The 25390-nt window shown below is 29.1% G+C and overlaps 1 protein-coding gene across 2 annotated transcripts in view; it reads right to left on the bottom strand.

Annotated features, from left to right (window-relative positions):
• Window positions 1-25184, bottom strand: part of LOC129981830 (uncharacterized) — a 117443-nt gene extending 92259 nt beyond the window's left edge. For both annotated transcript variants that reach the window (XM_056092854.1, XM_056092853.1), the window contains exon 1: window positions 24937-25184. In XM_056092854.1, coding sequence (XP_055948829.1) covers window positions 24937-25000 — 64 coding nt within the window. In that variant the 5' untranslated portion in view covers window positions 25001-25184. The remainder of the gene's footprint in view (window positions 1-24936) is intronic.
• Window positions 25185-25390: the final 206 nt, after the last annotated feature.

Below are 25390 nucleotides of genomic sequence, written 5' to 3'. Positions count from 1 at the left end.
AACATAAAATAAATTAAAAGTGTACTGAAATACAGGACTAAATTATAAATTTATTAAACGAGGGACTTAAAATAAGCATTGCGTAACTAAATCCGTCATTATTTCTTATAGAAAAATTGTACAAGCCAGGGTCTTATTTTCGGGGTAACACTGCAAAAAGACAAGAAAGAAAAACCCTTAAAGTATTGTATTTATATTATTAATTATCATTAGTTTCGGCAGCTGTTTCATAGTACCCACTTATAAACAGTGAAATATCATCTTACACTAAATCAGTAACTCTCTATACTTTTGCCTTTGACATTTTTATTGCCTTTTTTCAAGGTTTTAAAAATACAATCTCTGACTTACAAGATCTACTAGAGACACTGACATTATTCTAGAGGAACTGCAATCCATTTCAGAAGACAGCACAAAGAGAAATGTTAAAATAAAAGCATGATATTCGAGAATGCAATAAAATGTTAAATTCCAATTCGAGAATGTAGCAGTCCATGAAATTTCGAAATTTTAACAAATCAGAAATGCAGTGAAAATTTGCTACAACATCCGTATTTACAAACATGGAATACGGATAAATGCGTAAATCCGTATTACTTTTATTACGGAAAGTAAATAAAAGTTTTAAAAAACTAAAAATTAAGATATCATTAAGGTAACAATCCGATTATTAGTTTGATTTTAAGCTTAGAATTTAATTTCGCGGATTCCCTCAGGTCATACATTAACTTGTTAAATAATTTTGTCATTTGAAACATTACATTAAATTCTAAGCACTTTATCGGCCACTTGATTTGTAAGGCATATAATGAGAACGTGTTTATGTCATGATAAGTTGTGAATATGGAACAGTTGAGCGAAAGTTAATTGAACCGAATCTTATTTTCATAAGACATAAAATTGTATAGATGCATACCTTATAGAATATTTATCGTTCCTTTTAATGTATGAGGAACAAAATGAAAGATAGAATTTGCTTGTGTATAATATATTTAAAGTAAAAGTATTATAATCGTCAAAAGATGCAACTTCAAAATCTTAACGAATCGCCACGTTTAGAAATTAACAAATTCAAAAATATAATTTTTGTAATTCGGTTTCATATATTCGAGAACACGATGAGTCAAAAATAAGAAGCGACAGCAGGATGAAATTTAATACGATTCCTTTTACTTTGTTAATGCAAAATCATTTTATAAACAATTTGAATAATTATATTTCAAACATTTTAACTCTTTAACCATAGTCCAGAAACATGTATCAAATCATCGCTTCTTAAATTACTGAGATAAAATCAAATCATTAATAACTTTAAAATTCCATTTCAAGATTACTCATAATATAAAAGCGCCTTAAAATTCTATTGAAACTTGTCTACTCAGTAAGATAGCACATTTATCAAATGGAATGCGTTTCCTAATTTGTCAGCTGAGAAAATAAAACTTTTATGAGGTTAATTAATTAAAATTTACCTCAGATACATTAAATAAATAAAAAATAATAATTTTTTTCAAGAACCGTATTACAAAAGATTTCCATTAGATTTTTTAAAGTCTAAGAAATGTGACATAGGAATAATCCATAAAACATTTTTCCTTAAAAACTTTTAGCTGCAGAAATAAGGCTAAATAACATGGCCGATGATATAAACATTTATAATTAATATCTTCTCCTATACTGTATAATTTTTATAAATCACATGGATGTAGTTAAACAATTAGCAATTACCTGTTATTATGGGGATTACGGATTCTATTTTTTAAATTGTATCGACAATGTCAGACGGAGTTGGGTATTTTAAGGTTCTAGGCAGGGTTCCTCTTTTTAAAAAAGTCAATCGGTTTAGTTTTCAGATAACATTTAAAACATTTTTAGCATATGATTAAATTAATGTTAATATTTTTTGAATTTGTTAGAGTTGTGAATATATATTTGTTTATATTTGTTGGACTCAGACTATTCGTCATCCTCATTTGTACATAATATTACTGTTCGTTCTCGGATTCGAAAACCTTCTGCGTTTTTACGATGCGTCAGGCTGCATTTATTTAAACAAAAAAGGGATGAGAGGAGATATGAAGGGAGGGGATGCTTACTTTTAGCTATAAGGTGAACTCTGATTATTCACGGAGGCGTAAAGACTGCGGATAACTCATAGCATTGTCGAAAAATTAAGTTAATTCATAATGAAATAATTTAGAGCAATTTTATTTAATCGAAGTGGCATTAAATTATGATAAATAAATGTACAATTTCTGTTCTTAAGATTTGTAAGTTCATTTTTTTTACAAAATAAAATTGACATTTATGTTAAAACAGTTCTTATTTATTTGTTCCTTATTATTTTGAGATTAACAATGGTAGATAATCTCGGTAATTATCGCCTTAAAATGAAATATCAATTAAAAAGAAAAATGCTTTCTATTTTTTTCCAAATGCCCACCTGACAATTCTCCAGTGCGCCATTAGCATGCAAAGCATCTTTGATGTTAATTAATTTATTAAGCCATCACAATATTAACACAACTAAAGTGAGTTTAAAGCTTTAATATTTTTTAAATAATTTTTGTTTAAATAAAATATCAAAAGTTATGTGTAGGATTGAGGTACTGATTTTAATGTGTGGAAAAAATCAAGATTATCTATACATAATCATTTTAAAATAATTATGCAATTCTATTAGGAATAATTATGCTAGGAATTTTAATGAAATAAAAGGAATAGAATTTTTCAAGGTTTTTAATAGAATTATGAATATATACATACAGATATAGAATTTCGATAAAGATATCAAAAATTGTTTAAGATTAGAAAATCGAAATATTAAGTTACAAAATTCCTATTACAAGTTTTTTACGTAATGTTTTATATTCTTTCCTAGCTGTGGTCAAGACTTGATAGTCTTACCGTTTAATAACCTTTTAATTTGTTATCCACGTGTACATTCAACCTCTTATTAAAAACATCATGTCAGCGCAAGATAAAAATATTGAGAATTTTGGTAGCCATTTTAGGTTACTGATCTGAATGTTTTTTTTTTTATTATTATTATTATTATTGCTTTATAACGCACGTGTAGCGAATACTCATTAAAGAAATCAATTTAAATGCGTTTTTTTTCTTGAGAATTTTTTTCTGTTGTCATTTATGGAAAAGTCAGTCATTTAACAGGTGTCAATTTACTGTTTAAGTGAAGCCCTAGGTTATTCTTCAAAAAAGATAGGACGAATTCGTAGGGAGATTTCCATTTCGAATCTACTCTTGACAGATAATTATCCAAGTGCTATCTCTTCTACGAAGCGATAACACTGTTAGAATTCAGAGCATATCTTGAATATCAATTTGTCTAGTGCCAAAAACCTCTCTGGCATTCATCCAGATCATTATTGCGTCCTCATTATTTTACAAAGCAAAGCTTATGCGAATAGGATTACATTGGTTAGATTGCATGTAAAATAATTTGGTTAGATTGCATGTAAAATAATTTGGTTAGATTGCATGTAAAATAATTTGGTTAGATTGGGAGTAAAAAATTTAATTCTTCAGGATATGGCTTTTAGCTCAAAGTTCGGATAATTTTGAGTATTTAAGTTTTTGATGGTAGTTATATCCTGCTTTATACAATTAAATAAGTTAGATCCTTATAGAAAAAAAAATTTAATAACTTAATGGATCGAATTATTTTCATCATTCTCAAAGATGGAATGGCGTTTTAAAGTTTATCTTCTAGTATGTTACCTCTCAGGTATCTTACTTTAAATTTAAATCAAAAGATTTTTCTTCTAAGATTCGGGATTCTTTTGCATTTATTATTTTTGTATTATGCGTATTTGATGAAAGATCTATTAGCAACATTATTTTTTCTTTCAGTCAGTCTTATTTTACTATTGATTTAATTGAATCTTATTGATAGGGGAAAACATCTTCTAGGATGCAATATCTTCTATCGGTTTTAATCGCAGCAGCGTCTAATGAATTTTACTGAAATTTACAACTTAAACAACTAACATCAGAATTCCTTATGTGCCACATACATGAACTATTTTTTGTCACTTTAACCATTTTTTGTAAGGTTTCCGAAGAATCCGCATGATTTAATTTTCATTATAATGCAACCAAATTAAAATAAAATCTCAGTATTGAGATAATACATATTAAACAGAGATAAAAAAGGGTATAGCCCAAATGAAAAAACAAGTTTGGTTACATCTAAAAAATTTTTAATTTCAGCTCCCTTGTAGTATTTGCACTTAACTGTTATTGATGTGCATCCTGTATATCCTTTCCATACTCTTAGGAATGAAGTGCCTGGTGGTAAGATTTTGACTTCGGAATCGAAGAGTTTCAGGTTCGAGACTCGTTTCCACGGTAGAACCGTTGTGTGAGCGGATTTGGTGTACGTTAAATCCTTCGGGCCAAACCTCCTCCCACTGGTGTGATGTTGTATGGAAGTTTAGAAAGGAAGTGCCAGCTCAAGTGTCGTCCTCGTCATATGATTGAGGTTCGTCCCAAAATAGCCGTAGTGTTGCTTTAAAAAAGGGACGTTAATATAACTAAATAAACCTAGGATTGGAATGAATGATTTTTGAGTAGAAATTAATTTTCAGCAGATCCTAATTTAAAGCAAGCCGTTGATTTCTTGATGTTTTTTTTAGGGTAGACTATATGTGAGTAACATGGGGGATATCTGGTCTGTATGGGACATATTTGGGAACTTCATATACACATATTGTCAGTAAATCGTGGCCACAAATGTACTAGAGCTAGCCTAGATAACCTAGATCAGTACTGATTCTTACAAAAACTTTCCCCACGACCGTTTGAAGCGGCCTATTTAGACCTCAGCATCGCGTTGCAATACAGTTGAAAGCTAATTGTTATTTCCCGTTCCACCAAATTGATCCATAAAGGTCATCTTTTGTCAAAAAAGAAATTGAATATCGTTTTTTTCAGGCCTTCCTGACAGAATGCCCATTTTTAAATATACAGTTCCATATTTTATTGGCAAATACATTAACCGGCTGTGATTAAACACACAATACTGTTATAGTAAAAGCCATCTTTTCATCTGGGCACACCTTATATTTAACAGTTATGCAAAAGTTATCGAATTAGTAAGGCTTCATCTCATTCTTTTTAGTTTTTTAAAAAGGCAAATTCATTACACTTCAGCATTAACCATTTTTTTCGCCGTTACACTGCTATGCAGATAATTATACAAATCTTTTATCAGCATATTCGCATTAGTTATCGTATTTAACATGTTTAAAATTCCATTACATAAATGAAATTCACTGATTTTTAATGGTAACCATCTGTCACTCTTTTAGAATCGATTTCCTATACATGAAATCATTTATAAAATGTTGTTAGCTACTTTTTTATCAATATTTTTTTGTTTTTCAAATGTGCCTGTTCAGAAAAATGACATTCAGTTTGATTTGAAAAAACGTTTAGGGGTAATAACTCCAAGCATTTAACTGAGGAACTCACTATAGCTGAAGAAATAGGCATCAAATGCTAAAGAATAACTGATACTTTTTACAATATTTTTTTAAATGTGCGCTTTATGCTACTTTTTAAATAAATTAGCATAAAAATAAGACTAAATTTGGCTAAGATTCATAATATTATTTACTAACAAAAAAATGCACTAAATGTTAGGTTTCCAAATTTTCTCTTTTTCCAAAGTGTGCAGCATTAATGTACAACTATCATAATATTGAGACGAATAAAAAATTATTTTGAATCGAAATTTTATTCCTCTATTTTGAAATCCAAGGGTTCGATTTTAATTGGGCTCATACTGTATTCAACTCTGGACTTCCTTTTGACGAACAAGATATTATTGATGATGATGATGTCGTGTCCACGTTACCACGGAAAGGGGGTGCAGCAGCCTCTGAGGGTAAAGACCCCTGAGCACCCGAGGGTAGAAGTCTGACTTCTAGCTTATATGAAGATGACACTCACACAGTCGCTTGCACAACCCCTTTTTACAAGTGGGGCACATTCACACACCTCACAAATAGAACACAGATGAAGAACAGCCATGCCCGAACCGGGATTCGAACCCGGGACTCCCAGATCACAGGGAAGATGCGCTACCCCTATGGCTGAAATGCCGCATGCCTGAAATATGATACATTACATTCTTAATGAATGGAGGTCTATCCAGTAGCACTGCAGAGATCTAATATCATTTTTCAAAATTTGCATTTTTATTTCCAGATATATTTCCTTATTTTTTTCATTCGGAAAGATCCCACGATTAATAAAAATCGAAAACATGGTAATAAAAGGAAGGTAAAAGACCGGAAATATATCAACAAGTAAGAAAGATATAGTTTAGGGCTGCTCGACAAGTAGCTTTAGAATGACTCAAATTCCAAACTTATTTTTCCCATCATTTTATTTAACACTAACTACTGGAATTGTCCAGAATTTTAAACAATATGTAACGATAATATTAATTAACTATTACTTTTCTTTTGTGATAGATTATAAAAATAAAAGCATACATTTCAAAATTTTATTTTCATGACTCTTAATTTCAAATGTAAAATATCTTTTGTAGAATTAAAACTTCTCATTAATAACTAAAATCAAAATTTGCACAAAAGAAAATATAAAGAATGATTTATTTTCTACGTATATATTATTAAAACAGTCCCAAAATATTCTTTCTCATGTATTTCCAGCTATTTTGAGCCGATTGACGTAAAATAGCAAACTCAGAAATTTCTTATTATGCAAAATCATTTAAAATATAAAAAGACTAGGGGTTAAGAATTTGAAGATAATGTAACATGTAAATGCAAATATGTAGGTGGTATCTTTAGTAATAACACTAAACATTTTTAAAAGATTTTAATCATCTCAAGATTGAATGCCATATTTTCCTTGAATCTTTTATAAATTACAAGTAATAAGAATTGTTAGAATTATTATTTTTTTTTTTGATGGATTCTACTATGATGCGAGTTCTTCAAGGGATGACCATCTAATTGAAACTACTCTCTTTACTACTCGCATTACTATTGAATCGCCATTCAATTGTATATATTTTTGGTTCAAAAAGTGAACTTTTACATATTTGAATGAGCTTGGCTAATTGAAATTTATAAATTTACTAATTTTTATGCTAAATTTATTTTTATATCTGTATTGTGCTTTAAAACGTTCCATTAAAACGATTAAACGTTTGAAAGGAAGGTTCAAGGAAGCAAGCCATATAACAATTTAATTTAATAAGGAAATTTCAAAACGTTTCAATTCATAATTTGATTTATTTTAATTGTAAAGAAAGAAAGATGTTAGATTAAATCAGTTAGAAGCTTCTCTGCAAGTTTCAAAATGTCGGCTGCTTTATTAGAACCTTTTTCATAATTATCACCAAACCCAAAATATCTATGTATCTCTTGATAAAAAAATATCCCTTTATAGTGCTAGGGAATACTGTGTTTCCATTTTACATATAATGATTTCCTTTTGAAATCGTATTTAATATTCCTTAAAGTCTGAGAAAAATTTTAAGTATTTTCTTTTTTTCCTAATGCCGAGAGGGACAATATTTTTGAAAAGAATGAACAGTATGATTCAAAACACATTTTTAAAAGTGGAAATAATTTTATTTTATCGTTATTGACTATTTCTTAAAGAAGTTTTCAAATGCTTGCGTGAAATGCTACTTTATTTATAATATTTTAAAATTAATAGTGTCTTTATATCAATTTTGCTTTGAAGTATTTTTGCTTAGATTTATGAATTATTATCTTTTAAAAGCAAATGCATTTATTACGTGATATTCTTTTATGAAAATATCTGTTTTTCAGTACTGCCATTAAAGAACTTATCACTTCCTTGAATAAAATCATATCTTATATTTAAAGAAAATAACTTTTTACAGTCGGTAATGTTTCTAAGCATTCAAAACTTTGCTATCAAAATATATGCAATAGAAGTTGTCCACATCCTGTATTTTCACAAAAGAACGAGTAGATTGAACATGTGTGAATACATTTTTAAATTAATCTTTTCAAACTTAGAAACATCGAAGAATATCTTTGCAAGACAGCCTATTTCACAATATAAAATAACATTTTTTTAATCACGAGACAAAATGGAATGTAAAATAATGTTTAAAAATTAGATAAATATTTTTCTTTTAATTTCTCCTATTTTCTCTTTATATAAAAAATATTTAAAAATGATATAATCGAATACATGTCTGTCTATCTGTTGATGTATACATAAGAAAGGTCTATATGCAGAGCTAAGGAATTTAATACAAATATACTTTGTGATTGGGAATATGCAAACTGTAATTGATTGAAAATTAATTCAAATCGAACTTTATAGCTTCAGAAAATAATAATTGGAAAAAATGACTTTTACAACTTTGTAAAAATTAAAAAGGTAATTTTTTTTTAGTATTTTCTCGGAAATTTTTCACTGACGTGTAGTTTATTCTTGCATTTTAATACTTTTTAAAAGATATTTTTGAGGAGAATTTGCAACAAAATATATCATTTTTATAATAAAGTTTAAACTGCTTCTATTTCTTCAACAAATATATAATTTTCTTCTTCTTCCATTACTGAAACTAGGAAAAGAGATTATATACATTTTTTCCGCATTCTTTGTCAAAGTAGCGATGAATATTCCATATATTCCATTTTTAATTTTATTTCATTGTGTGTGTGTGTAATCTCTTAACAGAGTTCTCGAAGATCTGAAATAATACACCCGATACACTTAGAGAAAATGCTTTAATTTTTCCCCCAGTAAGTTTCAATCCATACTATTAGTTGGTTGATTGATTGATTTAAGTTTTTTTTTTTTTTTTTTTTTTTTTTTTTTTTTGCACAAGGGCCATTTTTGGCCATACTGCCATACTGCACCATCCATGTGTAAAAGCAAAGTATTTGTTAACGTTGAAAACTTCGTATAAAATCAAGTATATTTATATATAAACTAATAAAAGGAGCTAAAATACAAATGAAAATGAAAGATATGACCTTTGTTTTAAAACAACAAGTAAAAAACAGAAATTGTTAAGTTAAATATATGGTAAAAATTATGTAGCAATTAAAAATTTAAGAATGTTTGGATGATAATTCTTTTCCAGCAATTCTGAGACAGTTACAAACATTTGATGAACAAAAATAATGGCGGCGATGAGTGTCAAAAGTTGGACATTTAATCAAAATGCGACGAACTGTCAATTCAGTGGGGAATAATGGAGCACATAGGTGCCCTATCACCGAAAAGTAGATACTTGTGAGTAATTCGAGTATGCCCAATACGCAGGCGATACTATTGGATGCGAGCTACTTTGATATTACTTGATCATTTCAATGTTAAATACTGAAACTCACACTTATTTATCATGTGTAAGTGCTCATTTTTCATGGCAATAAAGAAGGGGATAAAGAAGGTGAGGTTGCAGCGTTGCGTAAACTAATGTGCAATATGTGTGATGATGCGAACAGTTACGTTACACGACTTCCTCTCATTAAGGAGGTTCATGTGCATGAAAGATAAAAGGGGTGCTAGGCTACTGATAAGAAAGAAGACAATAAATAAAGTGAAGTTGCAGCGTTGTGTAAGCTAATGTGCAATATGTTTAATAATGTGAACTGTTACGTTACACGACTTCCCTTCTTTAAGAAGGTCATTATCACGAAAACTAAAAGGGATGTAAGGCTACTGACAAGAAAGAAGGCAATAGAGAAAGTAATATTGAAGTATCGCATACGATAACATGCAATATGTTTGATGACGTGAAGAGTTATGTGACTTCACTTCATTAAGGAGGTGTTGTAAGGCTACTTAAATGATTCAATTCGTAACTTGATGTTTAAAAATATTTTACTAGGGAACTGATTATGCGTAAGAGATTTAATTGAATATAAGCACATGTATAATTTCTGGCAAAACAGATTAACTTTTAAAGCAGTTAATATGTCCTAAAAAGGAATCTATACCAAGTAAAAGTTAGTAAAATCTGTTGTGATTCCTACTCGAAGATGAATATCAAAGACGTTTTAGTATGAATTTTGTAGATGTTTTACAACCAGATTTGAAAATATTCAAATAATTGCATGAGAAATATTTTCTTGCTTATTAATATTTATAGGTTCAAAAAATTGTATGAATTTATTGAAAAACATAATTTAGTTTTAAGATTCAAAATTATTGACAGTCATCTTGGCTATGTTTTGCCTGTAATTTCTACTCATCTTCGAAATTGTTAACACGATGAAATCGAGCATTAGGAAGAAAAGACTTATTATATATTTAATTTAATTTAATTTTTTTCTGTTTTCGTTAATATGGAATTTTATAGTCGAATTTTCACCCGCTTTCGGACGTTTCAGAGTTTTGAAGTTTTGCAAACTTGCATGATCTAGATGCCAAAACACTAGTTTTATGTTTTTAGAACTTATTTATCAATCAGTCGATCATTCTCATTAATCTTTTATTCCATATGAGCAGCGACACCTGGTAGGGAATTAGAGAAAAACTGACTAAAAGGAAAAAATAATGTTTTTTGTTTATGAGATTAAATAAATAAGATGAAAAGTATATTTTTAAACTTTCTTTCTTTTCCTTATTTTAAATTTAAATTTAAATTCAAATTTTGTACTCCTTCAATTTTAATTCTAATTAAATTTTAATTGAATATATCATGTTTCCTACTCCAATTAGCTTGCTTCAACAGCTATCTGCTTAAGAACCACTTCATCAGGTAGAGAAGATTTCGATAAAAGCTCTTTTCAATTTCTGAAATGAAAAAACCGATGAACGAAAATGGAAAAAAAAAGCAAACGATTTCCCAAATAAATGCGAAGTGTTAGTAAATATCAATGTCAAACTGTGCTCTTATGAACATATATATTTTTTATTTTACGAAAAATGCTTATAGCTTTTAAATTTTCTTTTAGTCTCAATTCTAATAAATATGAAAGCTTTGACTCTTGAACTGGAAAAAGAATTTCTCGTAAAACTTTTTCGGAAACTGACATGGAAGTGATTCTCAGATTCAATTTTGAATGAATGTGGTGGTAAAAGATTCGATCCAGCTTTGTATCTGACGAATAAAATAAAATGTATGTACCGACCACAGAAATAAAACCAAAAACATGGCTAAAATTTTTCGTAAAAAACAAAGAATCTAAAATGTCCAAATTCTATAGAATTGTTTATCATCTACATTTCAGTCGTCTTTTTTTAATAACGGGGATTTTTTTTTGAATATCTTAGATATCTCAACATATTTTCTGATAAGAAATTTTTTTTCCTTTTATGTTTTCAAATTAAAGGAAACAATTAAAGTTAAAGTAAAAACATTTCTAGCATGTTGCGTTAATTTCTTTTGGATTTCATTTATAATATTCATTAAGAAAAAGAGAATTCACAACTCGGTGAAAAACAACATATACTCAGATGTTAGAGGACATTTTTATCAAGTGTATTGCCTCTATTCAACAATTAAAACCCCCCATCAAAACCATGCTTTTTTATTTATACAAAAATGATAAAATTCTTTTTTATGAACAAGAAACCAAGGAAACCAAAGAATAAAACCAAGGAAATTTTTTGTAACATAATAAATCAAAATTTTAAGAAGAAAATACTTTTAAAAAATTCATTTGATATTTTTAATCCATTTATTTTATTTAAAGGATACATGAAAGAAGCAGCAATTCAGTTGAATTGTTAAAGCCATTTCATTTGTTTTGTTTCTTTTCATTTCAGTTAATATTTAACGAATCGGAATCATGAATTGTTTATTTTAAATAAAAGTAATTTGTTATTTTTACAAATTTCAGCCTCAAATAGCATGGAATCCATTGAAATAATAAGTTGGAAATTATTTTTGGTTTGTTGAATATATACAGAATTCACTTTATTCTAGAAGAAAAATGGAACTTCCAATCAGTAATAACAAACATGTCCAATAGCATTAATTAAGTTTCTTATGTTAAACCTTAGCGAATGACGCGAGAAATATTTTACAATACTCACTATTTCTTTATTTTTATATTTCTTCATTTCCTTTTAGCATTTGAATAAACAAAAATCTCCTTTCTCTGAGAATATGAAAAACGATAAATACACAACAGAAATATTAAAAACCAAAATAATAGATAAGATAACCAAAATAACAGAAACAATAACAGATTAAAAACCAAAATAACAGATTAAAAACCAAAATCACAGAAACAATAACAGATTAAAAACCAAAATAACAGAATGATAAAAAATATTTACAATATTTAAAAATTTTATTGTTGAAATTTTTACTGAATTTGCAATTTATTTTGTTTTACATGATATCTAAGCATCACAGAGACATATATTTAATATATCCTCGAAAAAAGTGAATTAATATTAATTTAAATAAAAAAAAATATTAATCACAAAATTCACCATTCATAACTTTTTATGCAATTATTCTTTGTTTGCTAAAATCTATGAAGCAAACTTTATAAAGTAATTGTAGAAAACTTGTTTCTATTTTAGAGAAAGAGAAAAGAAAGTTTTCGTTTCAATTATGACGTTTTTGAAATACTGATAATAATAAAATATCTATTATTTTCATATTTCTATCTATCTATTATTATTATTATCTATTATTTTCATATTTCTATCTATTATTATTATTATTATCTATTATTTTCATATTTCTATCTATTATTATTATTATTATAATCTATTATTTTCATTTTCACTAAGGCACTAAATGATTAAAATTATTAGAAATATTGGATTTAATATTCCACAACATGTTAAGAGTTAAAAAAAAAATTAAATTAAAACCTTGTAATCTTTATTTTGTGACCATAATCCAAAAATTTAAAACTTTCAAGGTGTTAGAAGAATATTTTTTTTTTTTATTTTACAAAAAAGTTGGCCTTGGTTCTATATTTTCTTTCATAATAATTTTAAGAAAAGTATATTTCCATTTTTACTTAAGAATTGAATCTATTTATTTTTTTTTAGTTTATTTTGAAATACATTTCGAACATTTTTACATACATTTGTCTATTTCGAATTACAGTAGCAAATGGTAATAACACATTTTATCAACTTAAAAAATATGTACACCATGTTTTTCAATCAATATTATGATATAAAAATTAATGTAAATAAAAAAATAAAAAAATAAAAAAATAACATTATATCAGTTGAAACACGTAATATTCAAACCATATATCATTTGAATTTTTTTGTTATGAAAAGTATTATGTTTTAGATTAATCTAAATGCTAATGAAATAAGAAATTTCCTCTTAAAACACACAATATTCTATACTTTTAAAAGATAAAAAATATTCCTGCCCAAAATTTGCTCTTTGGATTTTTTGCTTTTTATCATTCAGAAATAACACTGCAGAACAAGCACATACATAGACAATAGTGGATTGGTCAACGGAGTTGTCACTGGTTGTAGATTCGAACTCTTGCACCCACACAAAGAAAATAAATCCTTCTAGATAAATTGGAGGAGAAGAATGGGCGGTGTGAAATCGAACAATTTCCTTTTGAAGATCTGTTGTTGAATATTTATTTGTTAGAAGTTGAATTTTGGATTGGTTTCAAATGAGCGACTCCCGATAATACCGTTTCCCACAAGATTTACCATTCATTTATCATTCAATTTCTAACCTATCCATTGAGCTGCCCCATGAGTATCGAGATGCCGATATCTACGTACTTAATACTGCTTTTCTTACTAATCGCATTCTTACATTCTCTCTTAACAGGAATCTTTTTTTTTATCAAATTACTGAAATGATGATTCTGTTGGCAGCCTCTTACTTTCATGTTGATCGTCTTTGCATTTTAATGGCTTTTAAAGGTGAGTATAGTCACTGGAATCTCAGTTTATCAGTCCTTTTTCTCTTTTCGTAGCATTTGTAGTTTTCTTAAACTCTAACAGCTTTATTTGGGAAAGAAGAATTTTCCATTCACAATTGAGTTCTTTGTTCTCCAGTGAAATCTTATAATGCATCAATCTACATGTAAACGTAGTATTAGCTGATTTTTCGAAAAAATATTATATCCTGCATATCAAGGAATTTGATTTTTTCTTAAGGATTGTGAAAATTGCCCGTTTATTTATTTTTTTTTTCTATACAAAAATTTTTTCAATCAACAACAAAAAAAAATATCGAAATTTTAATGAATATCCTCATTCAAATCAAACTCCATGAGAAAAAAAAAAAAAAAAAAACCTTTTTTTTTTATGTATTAGAAACACGGTAAGGCAAAAACGTAAGGAGTATGATGGGTAAAGTTTATGTATGACGTTTTATCCTTATAATCGTAGATATTTGCAATATTTTGGAACGAATCCGTAAAAGGTTTCCTCGTATGTCAGTCTGCCTTTGTGCGTCGGTAAATGCCTCCATTCGGAAACTCAACTGCTTAGACAAATAGGATTTTATATGCGGTATTATCATCATAACTGTTGATCTGTAGTAATTATTGAAACAAATTATTGGATAAGGATATCCATTCTTCATTTTCTTCGTTCTATAACCATACAGAAAATATGTTCAACTGTGTCAGTATAACAGAAGATCGTGAGATTCTCCTCTGCTACTGTATTTCAAGTCGCATCAATTTATCATGAGAATAAAATGTAAGGATTTTATTTACCTTTTGACCTACGAATTTATTTAACTTTCTAATTAGAATAACTTAATTAATCTAACTTTCTAATTAATTCTTTTATTTCGTATAATAATATAAGAGTTTTTGAAATATTGAAGCGTGTTTAAGGGATTTTTGCATTTAAATTATTTATTTACTTTTGCATTTATATACTTTTACCTTAATTGTAGATTTGAAATTAAAATTTCAGTAATTCGATTCGCGAGTCAGACACATAATTGCATATGAAGAGGTTAAAATGCATTTTTCAGAGCATTCCAGCCAGAATTACTTCCTGCATTGATGCTACACAAAGATCATCAGAAGATGATGGTTTCTGAACTGGAACACCCCTCTAAAGATTTTCAAACTGCACTAACCTGAATTATTTTAATATTCAATAATGGATTGATCATGTATCTTATATATTGCGAATCATCAAAAGAATAATGATAGGTTTCGAACTGGAGAAGATGGACTCGTAAGGATGCCTACCAAGTTTTAACCATCTAGTTCAATTTGTTTTATATTTATGGCGTTAACTTATATTCGAACAGCTAAACAGACAGACTACCTCTGGATATATTTTACTCAAAATTTGATAGAAATCCACAAATTTGGTATAAAGACTGTATACCAAATTTCATCGTAAATTTAAAATGTGATGAAATTTACTTTAAGATTTCTTGAAATCTCAAAACGGTTTTGAGATACCTTTATAACAGACAAATAGATATTTTTCCAAAAATGTGTTTCTTGAGCTTAAGCAGGAAGGTCTTAAACGGGGAGATTCGTAAAAATCTCAGGTTCATATTTTTTGACTATTACAATGTCTTCTCTATACTTTGTATACAAGAAAGTAAGGGCCGGGATAACCTGGTTGGCAGCGCGTTGGATCCGCGTCCCTTGGGTTGCGAATTCGAACCCCGTCGGTCGAAGACTCTCCGTGCGTGTGTTGGCTGGCGCATGTATAAATCTGTCGCGGTCACAAAGTCCTCCATGTCGAGAGTAATACCACTGGGGGTACTGGATCAGGGGTGATCGTTCTCTGATTCAGGTCTAAATTACGATCTGTGGATGAGTGAATGAAATGCCCTAGATGGCGCTACTGAAAAAACAAGACACACACCCTTGGATTAAAATCACTGACTTATAAAGTCAGTGGGCTTGTCTATGACAAGTGCCATTAGAAACAACAACAACTCAACGAGAAAGTAAACAAAGTTGTTTTGCCTTTACAAATTCAAATAGATCTATCCTTTTTTTTTTTATCAAGATAGGCATTGGAAATTAGTTCTTTTGCCTTTACAAGGGGGTTCAGAATTCCACCGATAAATATTTAATGCTATTCATATATATATCAAGAAAAATATATGTTACAACAGAAAATGAGATTTTAAACAGAAAGAATGACTTCTGTAGAAACTCGTTGCCGGTGAATTAAGTAATATAAAAGGATGTACCAAATAAAATTATACAATGTCGTTAAAGTGGAATATCAGTTGTCGTTGCATGACCATAAACTTTCATTTGATACACATTTTGTATGCTTTTCTTTTCAAACGAGAACTCTTTTAAGCTCTTCATTCAACTATGTCAAATTCTATTGGTGACAAAACATTATTATACTTGTCATACTGCATACGACTTGTAATGCTATTCGTTCAATCGAATTCGTATTCCTTTAAGTCTGTATTGTACATTTTATCTGTTTAATCAATTTTCAGGCAAAAGTCCTCCTGTAGCAGTCACCCGCTACATTTCCAATATGCACCAATTTGTTAGTCTGTATGTGTTCTATCATAGATAGAAGATTGTCGGTGGAATTCCGAACCACTACATATAAATTCTTTTTATTTTGAAATAAAGTATATAATGATAGACATTAAACTAATTATATGATACAGGGAATTTTGCGTAGAAGAAAAGCGTTTCTTAATTAGCTTTTCTGTATTATCGATATTTTCTCTTAACCAACATTGGTCGTACCCAGTTGTGTTAAAAAACTAGAATTCTTTCGAGAAAAATTATGAATATTAATTGAAACTTCAAGTTAATAACCTCAGTATAGTTATAAAATAAATTCGATTTAGGTATATATATATATATATATATATATATATATATATATATATATATATATATATATATATATATATATATATATATATATATATATATATATATATATATATATATATATATATATATATATATATATATACACTCATGTCCAAAATTAAGGTCACAAAAATGTTTTTCAAAGTAATTCTAAATGGCTACCAGTAAAATTTAAACAAATTATATTTTATATATTGTGAAGGACCGCTAACACGATATTAACCTTTGTTGTAGGAAAAAATGTTGTTTAACATTAGTTGTTTGGGAATTACTGAAATTAGTCCATTTAGGCATCTGGGAGTTTTGCCTGCAATTTTGCGAATATTGCATTAAAACAAAAAATTTAACCTGTTTCCAGTGAGAATGAGTTCTCATAATCGTTTAGACAATCCCTTGAGATGGAGAACCGTTGGCAGGCTTGAAGCTGGGCAGTCTCAAGCGGAGATGACTCGATGGTTACAAGTGGCACCAAAAGTGGTATCCAGGTTGTGGAATCAATTCCAAACAAGTGGTACTGTAACTAAGAAAGCCTGCCAAGGCCGTCACAGATCAACGACGCCTGCACAGGATCGTTATTTGGCATTAAGCGCACGACAGGCTGACAACGGCTCCTCAACTTGCTCGTGACCTTTCTGCTGCGTCTGTAATAAGAATTTCCAGACAAAAAGTATACAGACATCTAGCAGACAGGGCTCTTTATGCCCAGCGACCAGCTGAGTGCGTCCCTTTGACTGCATCCAATAGAAAAGCCCGGCTGTTGTGGTGTCTAACATATCAGTCTTGGACACAGCAAGAATGAGGGCGTGTTCTTTTCAGTGATGGGTCGAGATTTACCACACAGAGTGACACTCGCCGAATCTTCATTTGGAGAGAGCGAGGAGCTCGCAATCATCTCTCCTACGTAAAAGAAATCGACAGATTTAGTGCCAGAGGAATCCTTATCTGGGGTGGCATAATGTTGGGCAAGCGTACACCAATGCACGTCTTCGATGCGGATACTGTCAATGCACATCGCAATAGGGATGAGATCCTTGAAGCTATGTGAGGTTGTTCCTGGGTGCTTTTGGCCCAGACTTCATGTTTAGGGATGAAAGCGCGCTTCCACACAGAGCCCAGATCGTTGATGATTTTCTTAAGGAAGAGAATAATCGACGTATGGACTGGCCCTCGAGGATTCCGGGTCACAATCCTATTGAACATGTTTGGGATGGTCTCGGAAGAGATATTGCGTAATCCCCCTCCTAATACCCTACAAGAGTTAAAAGCCGCTCTTTTGGAAGAATGGGCTTTGTTGCCCCACGCATTTATTGATACCCTCATAAACAGTATGAAAGCTTGTTGTGAAGCCAGTATAGCAGTGCACGGTGGTCACATTCCATATTAGACAGGCTTTTCCCGAGATAAATGCTTTATCTCTGATTCATAATGTAACACTTTTCGATATATCTTATTTCTTAATTCCCAATTAAAATCATTTCCATGTTGTGTATATGTTCTTTCTTCCATTGTAGTGTACCTCTGTGCCAAATTTCATGGCAACACAGTGAATACTTTTTCATTTTTCGCAGATTTTATGTTTGTGACCTTAATTTTGGACATGAGTGTATATATATATATATATATATATATATGTGTGTGTGTGTGTGTGTGTGTGTGTGTGTGTGTGTGTGTGTGTGTGTGTGTGTGTGTGTGTGTGTGTGTGTGTGTGTGTGTGTGTGTGTGTGTGTGTGTGTGTGTGTGTGTGTGTGTGTGTGTGTGTGTAGTACATAAATGTATCTTTAAAATAAAAATAATAAGTTTTAAGTTTATGTACTATACATACAATTTGTATTTAATTTAGACTTCGATGAAATTGATGCATTCTTACTTCCGGCATAAATTCTATTTATAGTGTATTAAACCTGTATGGCAATGACATCTTCTTTAGTAAAAATAGAAACAAAGATCATGAGGAAATAGTATTGATATAAGTTAAATGTATCTCAACTATAATAATGATTAATATAAAATTGTATATTTTAACTTTCATCAAAAGAGCAAATAGTTAATCGCAAAGCAAAGTATAGAACAATTACTCATAAGTATTTAAATCAAGAATTTAAATGTTCATAATTTTTTAATGGTGATATGTAAAAGTTATCCTTTATTATAATCTATAAGTAAAATATAATTTACTTATTACTTTACAAACATTTTACTATATTTATATAATTTTTTTCTTTATATTATAATAGTAGTATATCAACTTATGTATTTGATGTTTCAGATTATACAAAACGTTTAACTATTTTTTAGATTCATTTAAAACATTTTTTTTCAGTAAAATCCATCTTAACTTAATTTTTTGTATATCTCACTTCCTATGTCCTAGAATGGTATCAGTTATTCATTTTGTCACTAAAGACAACTTTTGATAAAGAAATACGTAACAGCAGAACTTAAAATTCTGTGTTTACTCTTGTAATGGAGCAAGTGGGCGATTTTTTACATTTCTATATATTACCATATAAATAAAACGACAGAATTTTTTACGATATTCAATCAATATATTTAAGCAAAAAAATTGAAGTAATTCTTAGATGATCCTTTGAAGCACAATTCATTATTTCTTTAATCTTCGATTCAGTTCCCCCCCCCCTCCATCTAATGTTACTACTTAACTCCTCCAGATCTTGTGAAATGTCATAAAAAATTAAAGTACTTGTGTTATACATTTGAAGACATATATTTTTTTAAATTGCAAATAATTTGCTTCTAAGTATGCTTGGATGTAAAAATAATTGCACATTTGAGATTTCCAATGACAAGCCAAAATGGAATAGAATGAATTAGTTTTTCATCTTACTTTTCCATTAAATTTTTTACTGATTTGTTTCATGTTTAAAAGATATTTAATTTTAAAATCGTTGCATTGAAGTAACGACTTGACAATTTAAGTACCTTTCCACTTTTAGTGGAAGGGGGATATTAAAGACAAAATATTGGAATATCAATTCAATTGGTATCAAATAAAAAATTCGATTTGCTTTATTCTTTTCTTGTGTTGTCTCTTGAAATTCTGTTAAAATTTGCATTGATTTTTTTCATCATGATATTTTAGAGGCTGACAGAATCATAATAGTAATTACATCTAATTTTAATTCCTTTAAGTTTATTTTTCTTATGAAGATCAAAGTCATGCTAAAATATTTTCTAAGTTGCATATTTTATTCCGCTGTTTATTGTAATATTTGCAGCTTTTAAATCTTATTTATTTTAATAATTTATGAACCTCATGATGGAATTTAGGAATTTAGTTCCATAATTGAATTTATTTATTCATGAATTTAAAAAATTGAATTTCGATTTTGTTCTGTAGTTTAAATGTGTAGGTAGCTTTCATTACTTTTAATTGCATGACACACATTTAAATGTTTGATATTATCTAATATATTTACACACCAATAAAAAATAAATATCCAAATTTAAGAAATTTTACAATTAAATAATTACAAATTAAAATTGCATCAAAAGTATTTAATTTTTAAATTTTATAAAATACAAATTAAAAATTCATAAGTAAAATATACATTTTGATCTTCAAATATTTTTCAACCATTTTACTCGTTTTTTGGTGCTATGCCAGATTCCATTGCATCATTTTATTACTTTCTCGTATAAAAAGTAAAGACAAAACATTATCATTGTCAAAAATTCAAATCCTCTCACCATTTTAGACATATCTGAGCTAGAAAAACACGTGTTTGGAAACCATCTGTCTGTTTGTGAAAAAGATAATTCAAGAACATTTTGAGCTATACGTAGGAAATTTGATATGTGGTCTTTGCACCGAATTTGTAGATTTATATACAATTTTGAGCAAAGTCTATTTATAGGACGTCTATCTGTCCGACTGCTCGAATATAAGTTGGCACAATAACTGCAAAATGAAAGGTGCGATATGAATAAAATTCGGTAGGGAAATTCAATATATATATTACAGACTCCTGTCAAAATTTGGGCCAAATCCAATAAAGGTTTGAACATTCTGTAGATCAGTACTTTTAAAAGCATGTAGACGCGATAATTCAAAAACGAAATGGTTTAAGTATATCAAATTTGATACATGATTTTGTGACTGCAATTGTAGTTCTTTGCCGAATTTTAATTTCAATCGGTTGGGAAAAACGCATACGAAACACAAAATCATATTAACAAGAAAGTACGCGAGAAAGTTTTAGGGAGACCATATCCGTTGTTTTTAAATATATGAATTTCGAATTTTAAAAAGGTACCGACAGAGCCGATTATTGTTTTTAATTTATTGTACAAAAAGTATACAAAAACAAAAGAATGTAATCATTCTTTTGAATTGAAACCTTCTCGCATATTCTCTAACGGGGTCTTTTCCCTCTTCCTCTGCATAAAATAGTGGACTTTCGGTACGGTCGCGAAAACTTTGCATGACATTGATGAAATATTGATCCTTGGTATGGATCCAGCATTTTTATTGAATCCATTAAGAAAAATATATATTTCGGACATATATTTGTAAATTTACCTACCAATTTTTGTGCAATAGGCGTCAATCACTCTTCAAAAATCATTGATTGCTCTTTCTTCTTTGATGAGAATTCAAATCAAAGAACCATTGAAATTTTTCAGAAAAATTTGTTTCAATAAGACTTCTGTTTGACCTTCTTTTTGTGGCTAAAATCAATGATATAATACAAACAAATCCACTCCTTTCATGTAAAAACGAGGATTAAATGTTTTGAGTTTCTAATAATGTTAATTTAAAAAAAAAACTCAACCGTTAGATCAACCGTTACCTTCAATTCCACTTTCTTTCCTTTTCGTTTTTTTATTCTCTTTCTTTCAATTAACTGAAAATTCTACCTTGCAACTAAACTTGGAACAGAAGTCAAAATTGCTTCGTCGACATAAGCGACATCGTCGACATATATCTTGCTACAGCGAATGGCGAAGAGATATCGCCGAACAATGGTCATTTTGAGGAAACTGGAAACGTGGTCCTCCCGCCTTTGAACGTTAGTATCATAATAGAGTTGTGGTATGATTTTCTTAAATTGTTTTTTTATCATGTGAGAACATGAAGTTGTTTTGGTTTTTGAAGCCACAAAATGCACAGGCAGAAAATTGGCGATTTAGCGTTTTTGAGGCATCAATTTTTCGCTTTTTGACTTAATAGAAAATGATAAGAAGGTTGTCATATTTGGCGACTTACCGCCAACAAAAGTTACAACTTGGCAGAATGTCCGCTACGTTGGTGGATTGTTTGAAACCGGTTTAAACTGGTTAATGAATTAAATTAATTAAGAAAAGGTATGACTTAAAATATAATAATGTTCTCACATTATAGCATGAAATTAGCAATCGCAGATTTTTTTTTTTTTTTTAATAATTTTTTCGTTCTACTTTTGAAGCGATGAATTCATCACAAGGACCACAGTGGATTTATGGTAAAGTCTCAGATTTGAGATCTGATTTCATTGAAGAACCCTCACATGAACTAGTGCTTCCGCATTTTATATTCAAATTTCCTTTTTTCGTATGGTGCGATACTTTCTAGAAGGATACCGGCTCATATGCCATCGTCATCGTTTAAAAATTTTGATATCCGTCTCAAAGTAGCCCTCATTTTGCTTCGAAATAATAGGATGTAAATATAATTAAATTAAACTAATTCAAATCAAATCTAGATTCTACATTTATCAATGAAATCTACATCATCAGATAATGATAATTGTCTCTTTATAAATGTTAGTAATGCAAATGTTAACATACATACATATTTGATAAAGTTTTTTTATATAAAAGCATTATTCTCTATAACTTTTATTATAACTCTATAACTTTATTGCTTAGAGTTATATTATTAAAAATCTAATATATTAAGTAGCACATATATTTTCTTATTATTGCCAAAGAGATTTCAAACAGAAATAATTATACCAATAAATTTATACACTAAACCATAGACAATTGCATTTTAAAATTTTAATTAATTTTAAATAATTAAAAATAGAATTATTACAAAAATATTAAGATCGAATTTTTTAAAAATTAATTAGAAAATGTTTTTTTTTGTATTAAAGATATTTAGATTATAATTATATTTTATCATTTTCTCTTAATATTTTTGAAAATTCTATGGATGACGATTCGATGCATCTGTACTGTCGCAAAAGCGCTTTGATGTTAATAACCATAAAAGAAACTGTGTTTATAAAAGTATAAATTAGATTTTCCATTTTCTCTTTTTGAAAAATTCTTAATTAAAACTTTGATTTAACGTCATGCTTAAATTGGAACATACTTATTTTTGTTTTCTTAAAACCCGTCTAATAAATGTATTTTTATTCTATGTTATATTTTTAAGTTCATTTCAATAAAAATACCCTTCTCCCTTGAAATTAATTGAGAAAAAAACTTATTATCTAACAATTTGATATTTCATCAGTAGCTTTCATGCATCTAATCATTTTATATTAAAAGGTACCATTTGAGATAAATAAAAGTTTATTAAGGGGAAATCTGAAAGTAAACTGACTCAAATATGTGACAAACGCCAAAAATCAATGTGTTTACTCAACATTCCTTATTTATTGTATCAAATGATATATCAAATATTTTGTTTATTCCCTTACTAATGTATTCTGAAAGTCAGTTTTAGTAAAAATAATATAATATTGCATTAATTTTTTTTTACCTTTCTATTCTTCTACTCTTTCAAATTTACATGAACGTGCGATTCTTATTGTACGAGAATTTTTAGTAAAATCAAATAAACCTTCATGTCTTGTTTTTATTGGCAGATGACTTGCATGTAATGAGAAATTTCGCTACACACCGTATTTCCCATATGCTATTGCTGGTACATAAAAATGATAATTCAAATGTTTTTTATTTCCTGGAGGATTTTTATATGCGTATGTGTGTGTTTTCTGTCAGTACAATTTTAAAATTAAATGGGAAAAACTGATAATGACCATAACTGTTGATAAAAAAATATTTGATAAACATTCTGACATTTATTTTTTCGCTAGAAATCGGATTCCTATTTAATTGTTGTATATAAAGTGTTAAAATAATACTAAATAATTGTTCTTCTGATAATAATTTCTTTATACTCAGAGGACTACGAAATTTTTCCTTTAAAATTCAAATCTAGAAAAGTCAGATTATGGGGTGTTTTTCAGTTTCATAATTTCACACAACCACATGTGGAATAGCTCATAATAATTACTAAAACTAAAAAAAGAATTCTACTGAGATAAAACGTAAAAGGCGCAGCACTTTTTCCTTAATTTATGCAAATTTTAATGAAATTATTTTTAGCGTATTTTTTTATGTTTAAAGTTTACTTTTCATTTTGAAAAAAGAAATGTTAGAAACTTTTGTTATTTAAAAAAACGTTTTGTAAATGTTAGAAATGATTTTAAACCAATTTTTATCTCAATATCGCCTTTTTCCCTTAATGTTAACATTAAATCGCTAACATATTGAAATCGCCATGTCCGTCATTCTTGCGAATTATTACTAATTATTTATGCTATTTTGCTATTTTTGAAATAAAAACTTCTTTTTTTACATTTATTACAAATTATTTAATTTATGCTAACAGGGTATGTGTGTGTATATATATATATATAATAAAAGAAATTCATATTTAAATAAAAGAAATTCGATATTCAGACTGGAAATTTTAATTTTAATTCTTATCTTTAAAACAGCTTTTAAGAAAACATTTTTTAACACACTAAAAAATATTAAGTAGATATTATAGTAAATAAATTGTTAAAGCATTTTCTCAGACATAAAATTTTATTTTCTTTAAATTAGATAAAGAAAAAGAATCTCATATCACAAAAACAAAATCAGTAAAAAATAATTATTTTAATACCTCCGAAAAATTTCAGTTAGCTAAAAAAACGTTTATAGATGAAATTCAACAACAACAAAAATTAATCCCTTTTTTTCGATTTGCTTTTCTAATTTTTTTCGTTTCTTTTCTGTTTTAAAAGTATTTTATGAGAAGAAATAAAAAAAAATATTTGTATAACTCACAAAATTTAATAAAATCATCAAATTCTGAATAAAATGCCCGTAATTAAAAAGGAAATATGCCTGTAAAGTGAGTACTCACCCGCGGCTCCGACGTTGAGCAGGAAAAACAACGCCAGGCCAACGGAAAGGAAGAGCGCCTGCATTACACTTTTCCTACGTCAAAAGGAGATCGGACAGTAGAGGCCTCCTGACGGAACGAAACATAAAAAACGGAGCGAAACTCAAACTCAAAAAGCAGGGCTCTTTGCAGTGTCCGGCGCGATCCGGCGTCAAACTTTGGAAAGAAAGTCCGGGCGCTTCAGGTGGCTCAAGATGGAAAAGTAGGCGAGTGTCGGAGACTCCCATTGGACGAGCCGCTCAGGTAGGTGGGTCTCGCCATCTGGCGATCAAAGACACCCACGCGAGCTTTAAGTCCGGCATCCGACATTCCCCCCTTCCCCCCACACCTCTGTCCCGGCTTCGCTCATCTTTCTGATGTGGCCGGACAAGTTGTTTTTACAGCAGACGGAATGAATTTTATAGAAAAGAACAGG

This window comes from Argiope bruennichi, chromosome 8 (assembly GCF_947563725.1).
Source record: "Argiope bruennichi chromosome 8, qqArgBrue1.1, whole genome shotgun sequence".
NCBI lineage: Eukaryota > Metazoa > Arthropoda > Arachnida > Araneae > Araneidae > Argiope > Argiope bruennichi.
Note: the sequence above shows the minus strand (reverse complement) of the source record. Positions and strands in the feature narration are given on the sequence as shown.